Below are 10,085 nucleotides of genomic sequence, written 5' to 3'. Positions count from 1 at the left end.
TTTTTTTTTTTTTTTTTTTTTTTGTAACCAGGTAAACTACTAATTGACAGAGACATTACCAAAGTGCTTTCCAAAGAGCTGCATTTGTGTGTATTACTACTAATTTTTAACACCATTGGCATTAACATTTGTTAATTTTTGTTGATTTAGTAGGTAGAAAATAGTGCTTTGTATCATAAGTAGATCATTTCTAAAGCCCCTTTGAGCTACTTGTCTTTGGAAAAGTATATGTGGGGCCAGGGATTTAGTTCAGTAGGACAGTACCTCCCTGGCATCCAGGAGGTCCTGAGTTTGAATCCCAGTTTTCCCCCAAAAAAGTGTGTGTGTGTGTGTGTGTGTGTGTGTGTGTGTGTGTAATTATCATATTTCTTATCAGATAAGCTGTGATGAAGAAGTCTAATAAGATTATATTGAATTTTATCCATTAATAAAACTCATTAATGTATTTACTTGATCATCATCTGTACAGATTATTTTGCCAAGAGATAAACTCTAGAATAACAAATCCCTACATTGCTTTCTTTAGCCACAGGGACTTTGGCAGTAGAGAGGTCAGTGAAGAATAAAAAAATTCATCAAGAATAAATTTATCAAGCAGGGAATATAGTGTCTTGAATCTACAGGAATTCCTGTTTCTACCACAGGATACATGAGAACTACCAATACTGATAAAAACAGAGCTTTGAAAAACAGCTAAAGAACTAGAGAATAAGCCACAAAGAATGTTGGATATTGATGCTCTATTCAAGATAATGTTCATAAGAGATGGGTAGCAATCATCCACTGCCAAGAAAAATAAAAACAAGAATTCCAGAGGAACCCACAAATGGTTTTAAAGTAATCTCTCTTATCAGGAAAGTTATCACTGGCATTATGGAAAGAATTGTATTTTGGTATCTTTGCCAAAAGACTTTTTTCCCCAGAAAGAAAAATTAACAACATTAACAGTGTTGGTGGTTGCCAGCTGTGTGTAAAGTGCTGGCTGTGTTGAACAGAACATCACTGTAGTCTTCAGGAAGCTCAGAATCCAGAAGAGAAGATGAACATTTAAAATACGGTATGCGTCTTAGGAATGTAACTCAGTGGTACAGTGCCCACCTGGCAAGCACAACATCATGAGTTCAATTCCCAGTACTCCTTACCCCTCCCCCCCCAAAAAAAATGCAGTATGATACATACTATAATAGCCAGGCATGTGTAACATTGCCATGGAGACATACAGTGGACAGGCATTACTTCTGGGAAAATTGGAATATGTTGAGGCTTAAAGAAAGGGTATATATTTTAAGCAGAGAAATAAGGAAAAGGACATCCCAAGGGCACAGCATAAGCAGGACAAGGAGCTATTACAACATTGTTTAAGGACTTAAGTGGTTTTGCTAAATTTTTTCTACTCCTTGGACACAGGAGGTGTCATGATGACAACTGCATTTATTATAAAAACAGCACTTGGGAGGCTGAGGCAGAAGATTCACTGTGAGTTTGAAGCCAGCCTTAGCTATGTAAGTGAGCTCAAGGCCAGCCTGCACTACATTGAGAGATCCTGAATCTAAATAAATAAAATAGTAAAGAAAAGTTATAGTTGGAGAGTGCTAGTGGCATAATTCATGGGCCATCAAAATGCTAGACTGTTCAATCCCCTGTTCCGCCAAAAAAAAAAAAAAGCTAGACTGGGTGTGGGTAACATTCTCTAAACTCCTATGTTCATGTTCCTAGAGGACCACCATTGTCCTTTTGAACTACCTTCACTTAAACCTTCTTGTGGGTTTTTCTGCCTTTTCCAGGCTTACTCTGTGTATGATGAAGAAATTGGCTACTGCCAGGGCCAGTCATTTCTTGCTGCTGTGCTGCTGCTTCATGTGAGTAATGAAGTCTCTGTTATTACTTATACATGCCCCATCTTCCATAGGAAGACTGGTTGGCAGCCTTAGGCTTAGGCATGGTTTTATATTGGGTTTGGCCTGTCTCTTAGACACGAGCTTTAACGCCTACATCTGGAAATGTTTTCTTAATGTCATCATGAAAGAAAAATATGAGAATAAATGGTAGTGTTGAAAAGCACTACAAGGATAGGCTTCCTTTTTATTATTAGACAGACTGAGTAGACTTTAATATTGGTTGGACCCTAGGGGATTTTTTTTATCTCTAAAGTAGCCACTGTCATTATTACTTGTGTGGAGATTGTTGTATTAGGATGGGCGTAAGACAGAGAAGTTGGCTTTCTTTAGTGCCATTTTGTTCATTCAGCAAAGACCTTTACCCTCCAACTTTTTAATTTTTATTGTTTTATTTTATTTTATTTTATTATTTTTTTTTCTTTTAAGACTGGGTCTCACTGTGGAGCCCAGGCTGGCCTTGCAAGCTTGCCTTGAGCTTGCAGTGATCCTCCAGCCTCAGCCTCCTGAGTGCTGGGGTTATTTGAATGTGCCACCACACTGCTTTTCTTTTCTTTTAAAGCACAGAAAAGTGAAAATCATTAAGGTGAGCACTCCATATGCAGTACTCTTTACTGTTTTTTGCACTGATTTTTCAGTTTACATCTTTTTTGTCATCTTTGCCTATACTATACATTCCTTTTGAGAAAAGAAATTTTTGAAATTATATTTTGAAAGCAAATTAAAAATATCAAGATATGTCACTCCTAAGTGCCCACACTTGTGTCTTGTCAGGGCACATGTATTCTGCAGTATAGCCTTATTATCATGATCACCTGCAAGGAAGTCTGCATTGATTCACCAAGGTCTGACACAGTTCACACTCGGTCCCACTCACTGTACGTGGGTGGGTCCTTCTAAAGTCTGTTTTTTTAACCATGATACACTGATGATTGAGCTGTTACATATGGCGTCATTTAACTTTGTTTCCTTTCCTTTGGTTATGAAAATAATAAAATCATTATAAAAGCATGGTAGTGACAGCAGACCCTTACTAGCAAAGGGGATGGTATGCTGTGTGGAAGCCCTGGAGTACAGAAGCATTTTGTATATATATGGAAGGACTGAAAAGGACAGTGTCAGTGGAACACCCTGTGAGGAGGGGAGAAGGAAAAGCGCTAGGAAATGGGCCAGCTAGGGCTGTGAAGCCAGGTTGCGGAGTCCACAGAGAGAAGCCTTTAAAAGGTTTTAAGTCATTTTGTATAGGCTGAAATACAGGTAAAACAAAAATCTTAACTGTGAAACCAGCTGGGTGGTATTTTAATCATTTAAAAACAGGCTAAAGCTGTGATACTGCTAAGATCATTTTTAACATGTTTGTCTTAGGTTTTCTCAGTCTCATAATCCTGTGTGTTTCATCTTTTTCTCAGTCTGTCTTATATTTATCAGCATTTATGTGTCATAACCCTTGCGAATGTTTTTTCCAGTCCTCGGGGTCTTGTTTTAAACTCCAGGCTGTTTTTAACATGCATGGTTCATTGTGAGCGGAGATGCGCTACCTTGTTTCAGGAACACTTGGGCCACTTCCCCCTTCCACATGGGGAGGCGAAGTTGCCTTCCATGCCAAAGACTTCAGGAGAATCTGTCTTTTGCCCCAAATGGAGACTCTTTCTATCAATGATGTGTTCTGTTGTTTCTCACCTATTGCTTAATCCGATTTGTTTTCTGGCCCTATTTTACTCTCAGTGACTTCTGTGCCCAGCCTGCCTCCCTCATCCTGCTCTACAGAATCCCGCCTACTGTCTTAATGTCTTGATTTTTTTTGGAAGGTTTGCTGCAGTCATACCAAGCTTGAAATAACATTATTGTTGCTTTTCTTCTATTTTGAAAACTAGACATCCTGTCAGATTCTCAGGAAAATATTTTTCCAGAAAGCTATGGAAGATGTACATACTGTTTTAAATAGGCAGTATTTGTAAGTAGAAGTGAAGTAGAGTTTTTATAGAACTTTTCGCATCATTGTAAGTATTACTGTTGTACTTTGAATATTAGCGTTAGAATGTACGAAGTTCTTCTATTACAGCTTTTTTTTTTTTTTAAGATAGCATCTTTCTATACCGTTCAGGCTAGCATTGAATTCGTTATGTACCTTAGGGTGGCTTCATACCTGACTACAAGCTATATTTTTTTAACAGTAATAGAAAAGAAAAACTTAAGTAGAATAAGATACCAACTAAGAGAGGAAAATGAAGTCTCATAATTTAGGAAAGATTAAACTTAGTGTATCAGCCTGTTCCAGTTCCTCTCAGATCCTGTTGTCCCTGCAAAGCCTATTATCACCTCCCACCACAGACTTCACTGTCCCATAAAGTCCTGTCACCAGCCTTCTCCTGATCCATGTTACAGTTGCTTTACCCCAGCCAAAGACTGGAATGGGGTGTTAAACATTTTTCTAAAACAGAACTTGAGCTCTGAGTTTCTACATACCACTACTTTTCCTGGTAAGACAATTGAAGAATGGATTTAATGCACTTTAGAAAACTTACATATATGTTTTATGACACCCCTCTCCCCACACATTCCCCATCTGTTGCAGATGCCTGAAGAACAGGCATTCAGTGTTCTGGTGAAGATCATGTTTGATTACGGTCTCAGGGAACTTTTCAAGCAAAACTTCGAAGATTTGCATTGCAAATTTTATCAGTTGGAACGGCTCATGCAGGTAAAAAGAGAAACCAGTGTATGTTAGACAAAAAGTATAGGATTAAGGAGTGCTAGATGGAGGACCTAGTAGTAGCCATAGTTAAGGACTGTTTTTATTTTTGCCATTTCTCACAATGTAATTTAGGATGCCCAAGTTAAAAAGTGTGAGCTGAATTGTCAATCTTTTAAACACTGAAAAGAACAGATGACTTCATAGGGATGTTTTCCACTGCAAATTCAGTCAAAAAATGCTCACCAAGGCTCTAAAGATGATTGGTTAGAAATCTTACAACAAAAGTGAAACAGGCTTTCCCAGATATTTCATAACTTGGAAAGAAAAGCTACCTTTCCAAATACTTGTCACCATTTTGGGGATTTCTCTTTAGAGCTAGTTTGTGGTCTGGAAAAGAGAGCTGAGTGCTAGCTTAATGCCAGATGATAAGTATTCTTCTAAGCACTGGAGAGATTTTTAGAAAAACACAACTATGTGACTATTTTTGGTCGATCCCTAGCAGATTTATGGGCCTCTTGAGAGGGAATAAGATATCTGCATATGTGCCCAGAACTAATTAGTTTGCTATTTCAGGAATACATTCCTGACCTGTACAACCACTTCCTGGATATCAGCCTTGAAGCACACATGTATGCCTCCCAGTGGTTTCTTACGCTTTTCACTGCAAAATTCCCTCTGTATATGGTCTTCCATATCATCGACCTGCTTTTAAGTGAGGTATGTATCAGAGGCCACAGCACTTTGTTTTTTGTCTGTAGCATACTTCCTGTGTCACCTGTTAAAATAGTTCCATCTTTCTCAGTTAATGTATTTTGGTGGTGAAAATTCAGACTGAAGTGACTCTTCCTTGGGCTAATGCCATTGAGCACATTTATTAAAGGTGTTCTCTGTTATGAAATACATTAAACTTTTGTTAGTATTAGGTTTGGTTGCATTTAATGAAGAAGCCCAAGATAACAGTGACTAAATAAAAGAATTTTCTTTCTCATGTAAAAGAATACAGAAAATTGACAGTAGCTTACCTTGCCCAGAGTATGGTCTTAGCATTTAGTTGGAGTAGAACCCTATCCCCTATATCTGTATTCAGAGCAGGAAGGTTGGGATGGGGGATAGGTATGTCCTCTTGTTAAGAGAGATTGTAAGCTGGGCATGGTTGCATACACCTGTTATCCTAGCACTTGGGAGGCTGAGGTAGGAGAATCACCTAGATTTCAAAACCAGCCTGCACTCAAAATGAAACCATCTCCAAAAATAAAAATGAAAAAGACCTTCATTAAGTTGTAGCATTTCTAGGGATTAGCTAAAATTCTGTAAAAACTGGGGCTTATTAATAAAGATAGCAGAAATAACATGGTTTTGGGTTTAGAAGTGTATATGTATAAAAAAGCTAATTATAAAAATAATGTTATTTAAAGAAACTGTAGAAATATAAGCAAAAAGAATGACACACATCTATGCTATTATTCTTAATTATGTCATATTCAGCATATAAAAATCCATAAAGTTGTGTCAGCCCAATAACTCAGCGAATTAAAGTGCCTGCTTAGGCAGACACAAGGCCATGGGTTCGCTCCCCGGCCTGTCGTGCCAGCCCCACCCCCCAGGGCACACTGAGATGGCAATTGAGACTGGACATGGTGGCGCGTGCCTGTAATCCCAGCTCTTGGTCTGAAAAACAGGATCATTACAAGTCCGATCTGTGTAGTGAGACCCTGTAAACCCTATAGACTGTGAACTAAATACAAAAAAAAAATTCATGAAGCATGTTTGTGTCTACCATCTTACCTGAACTATTCTAAGATGCATTTTAGGAAAGAAACATTACCAATATACCATTATTCTTTCTTGCTGCCAAGTATCCCGTTATTCAGATGTGCCATAATTTATGTAACCATTTTCTAATCTCAAACCTTTAAATTGTCTGTAGTATTTCCCTATTATGAACAGCTGTCTGCAAAGTAGTTACAATGGGCCAGGTGGCATGCTGAGTAATTTACACAAACTTTGCAACTAATTATCTCAGGGAACTGTTAGGATATTAGTTATAGAAACTGGGGCCCAGAAACTTAAAACAATTTAACTTGATCACAGATGTTAATGCCTGCTCTCATCTGTTTCTTGTTCCCATTATCCCAGATTGGTAAGCAGTGGCAGATTGGAGGGAGCCCTGAGCAGATTGTGTTTTGGGATTTAGACTTCATGGAATTACTGTACTGAGATTGGAATAGCAAAATATACAGGAAAATTCAATTAGGAGTTATTTCCTGATTGATCACAATTCTGTGGCTCTGATAAACTTTGTAAAGGTTTCAAGTCATGGACTGTGGAAAAATATTCTTTCCTGTTGAACATGAGGATGCAGATAGAAGAGCTGGTCTCTGAGAAAAGTGGGAGATTGGGTCTACTTTAACACGTTCACAACAGGCTTTTAATTTGTATGTTTTGTTGCTGGGTGACTTGAACCACTGATAAATGCATGACAATCCCATTTGGTGACTATTAATTTTATTAGTAAAAAGACCAATAAAAATTATTAGATCCAATTGTACTACCAGTACAATGGTGAGACATTCATACCTATACCACAGGTGGCAGGAACATGGTGAGTGGCTTTCAGTATTGGTCCTCAATTTTTTATTTTATAAGATAGTTCCAACATACCCATTTGAGTACTTAAAAGTTTCATCTTCATATATAAAATAGTGGCATATTCTGAGGACAAACAATCTATAGTCTAGCTATGGACACTGAAAATGTTATTTTTCTTTTCTCTTTCAGGGAATAAGTGTTATTTTTAATGTCGCCCTGGGATTGTTAAAGGTATGTATGCATTTGTTCATAGGCTGAGTTATCTGGCATTCCCTGTGCAGCTCTTGAAATGTATCAGTGTCACTCTCATCCTAAGTAGTCACTGTGTTCTAGTGTTTCCTGATAGTCAGTGTGTGCAGGTTGCTTCTGAGAAAGACTTAAGAAATATCTTCTGGGGGTTCAGTTGCCAGGGTTATAAAATACCCCTTGTATACCTTTATAGGAAAATTTTTCTCTGTGTGGTTATATTTTCTTACTTTCTTCAAGACTTCTAAGGATGACCTGCTATTGACAGACTTCGAAGGTGCCTTGAAATTCTTCAGGGTTCAGCTTCCTAAGAGATACCGCTCAGAAGAAAATGCAAAAAAATTAATGGAATTAGCCTGCAGCATGAAGGTACCATAATTTTTTCATTACTTAAGATTTGTCCTTCCTGGCCCAGCTAATTCCTTTGCATAGTTCATGTTTCATTTTTCCTTATGAAACTAGTAACATTTATAATATGCAAATAATAAAATAGCTTGACCATCCCTTACCCAAATGCTTGGTGCTAAAGTGTTTGAGATTTCAGATGTGGTTTTGTTTTTGTTTTTTTGGTTTTTTTTGTTTTTTTTTATCTTGGAATATTCACATATCCATAATAAAATGTCTTGGGAATAGGACCCAAATCTAAATGTAGAATTCATTTCTGTTTCGTATGTACTTTCTGCAGTGGCTTCAGAGTAATTTCATACAGTATTTTTAGTGTGCTTGTATTTTGACTCTAATGTATATATGAAATCAAGCTTAGAATTTTCCATTTGTGATGTCATGTTGGTGCTCAAAAAGCTTCCAATTTTGAAGTATTTCAGGTTTTGGAATTTTGGATTAGGGATATACAGCCTATTGGTAATGTTGATGATACTTCACTTTGTGCCATATAGCTCTTGTCTTTATCTTTCCAAAATATTTTGGTACACAGTCATCCTTTTGTATCTGTGGGTTCTACATCTATAAATTCAACCAACTGAAGATTGAAAATATTCATGCAGGGCTGGGGAGATAGCTCAGTAGACTAAGAAGCACTTGCTTGGCAAGCGCAGGGTCCTGAGTTCAGTCCCCGGTACCACAAGAAAAAAAAAAAAAGGAAAATATTCATGCAAAAATTATGTCTGTTCTAAACATGGATAGAGTTTGTCTTATTCTTTGTACAACACAGTGTAACTATTTACACTGTATTAGAATTACTAGTAATCTAGAGATGATTTAAAGTATATGGGAGATGTGTATAGGTTATGTGGAAATTATAGGCCACTTTAAGTTATAGGCCACTTAAACATCCTCAGATTTTGGTAGCTGAGGGCAGTCCTAAATGCTGAGGGATGGCCATGTATTGTATCTACTGGCCCCTCTCCACTGGAATCTAGAAAAGGTATACTGATTACTGCTACCATTTTGAAAACAAACCAAAACCTACAGAGGCTATGTAGTCTTTCAGACATACAATGAGTTAGTTGCAAAACTCAGCTTTTATGATTTCTGTTTTTTCTTTTAACTTTCAACATTTGTTGTTATAGTTAGAAGTTCCCTAAAATGAAGCTGATACATGGAGAAAACCCACTCAGTTTTATCACTTCATATGGTGTTTATGACTTGTACAAGTCTTTTAAGGTAAAAAGATACATTATTTTCTTGGCTCATGTTTTAATATAGTTGTATATTTAAAGAAAAAGAAAAATTAAAGAGCATTAGTCTTCAAATTCAGGGTGGAGACAGTAAAACAGAATAAATAGTTGTATTGAGACTCCTATACAGTACATCAGAGCTTGTGTTTACTTTATGTGACTCGAGTAGAGCTAGAATCAGCATGAAGGTAAATTTCACTATCCATAAAAATAGCTTAGGGATTTAGATTCAGAGGTGTGAATTCAGTCACCTCTTTCATGTTTAGGCTTCATTTCCTCACGTATAAAATACTATTGGAATTCTGGTTCTGGTTAAGGGTCAGACTGAGTTTTTAATTCAGACCTTTCTTTTAACACATAGAAGCTACATAAAATCTACCCCAAGAAATGTTCAAATACATGGATGTAGTTATGGTGAAAAGAGAAATGTGCAGGTTCCTGAAGGTAGCTCAAAGCTAATATGTATAAATTAATACAGCAGAATCTCAAGGAAGTGTGGACTCGTATGTAGTTATTAGGATATTAAGGTTCACATTGTATAGTGGATGTAACTTTGGGTCCTTAGGCAGCTGAAACTGAGATCTCTGCATAAAGCTATGCCCTTAGAATGGCTTTCTAGTCTGTTAAAAGACTACAAAGTTCTGTTAGCCTAGGGAACAGTAGAAATCATAAAATGACTGTGAATTTGAAAACACAAGGAAAGAGAACTTCCGGAAATTAAAATAATCGTTAAAGTTTCCGTGCAGATTAAAATGTTACATACTTCACAGGTATTTTAGCTAGTGTTTAGTAATAGTTTACTATGTGGCAGGTTCTGATTACAGAAGCACCTTAGTTCATGAACTCAGTTCTGTCCGTGATTCTCGTCACAGACCATACTGGACCAGAACAGAGTCAAATTTCCCTATAAGGTCAACATTGAACCTAATCATGGAGTTTGATTCAGTTCTCATCCAACTCAGCTTGTGACCAAAATTGTGGAGAGCATCAAGGTTGTGAGCTGAGGCATCGCTGTAAGTGTTT

At 37.2% G+C, this 10,085-nt stretch overlaps 1 protein-coding gene across 4 annotated transcripts in view; it reads left to right on the top strand.

The window, feature by feature from the left end:
* The window catches only part of Rabgap1 (RAB GTPase activating protein 1), a 185,262-nt gene that overhangs the window by 146,202 nt on the left and 28,975 nt on the right, over window positions 1-10,085 (top strand). For all 4 annotated transcript variants that reach the window (XM_023701620.1, XM_004641599.2, XM_023701621.1 and 1 more), the window contains 5 exons: window positions 1,785-1,859; window positions 4,471-4,596; window positions 5,164-5,307; window positions 7,369-7,410; window positions 7,666-7,794. In XM_023701620.1, the coding sequence (XP_023557388.1) occupies window positions 1,785-1,859; window positions 4,471-4,596; window positions 5,164-5,307; window positions 7,369-7,410; window positions 7,666-7,794 (516 nt within the window). The remainder of the gene's footprint in view (window positions 1-1,784; window positions 1,860-4,470; window positions 4,597-5,163; window positions 5,308-7,368; window positions 7,411-7,665; window positions 7,795-10,085) is intronic.

This window comes from Octodon degus, unplaced genomic scaffold, assembly GCF_000260255.1.
Source record: "Octodon degus isolate 3935 unplaced genomic scaffold, OctDeg1.0 scaffold00138, whole genome shotgun sequence".
NCBI classification, from domain to species: Eukaryota; Metazoa; Chordata; class Mammalia; order Rodentia; family Octodontidae; genus Octodon; species Octodon degus.
This window is presented reverse-complemented; position numbering and strand designations above follow the sequence as displayed.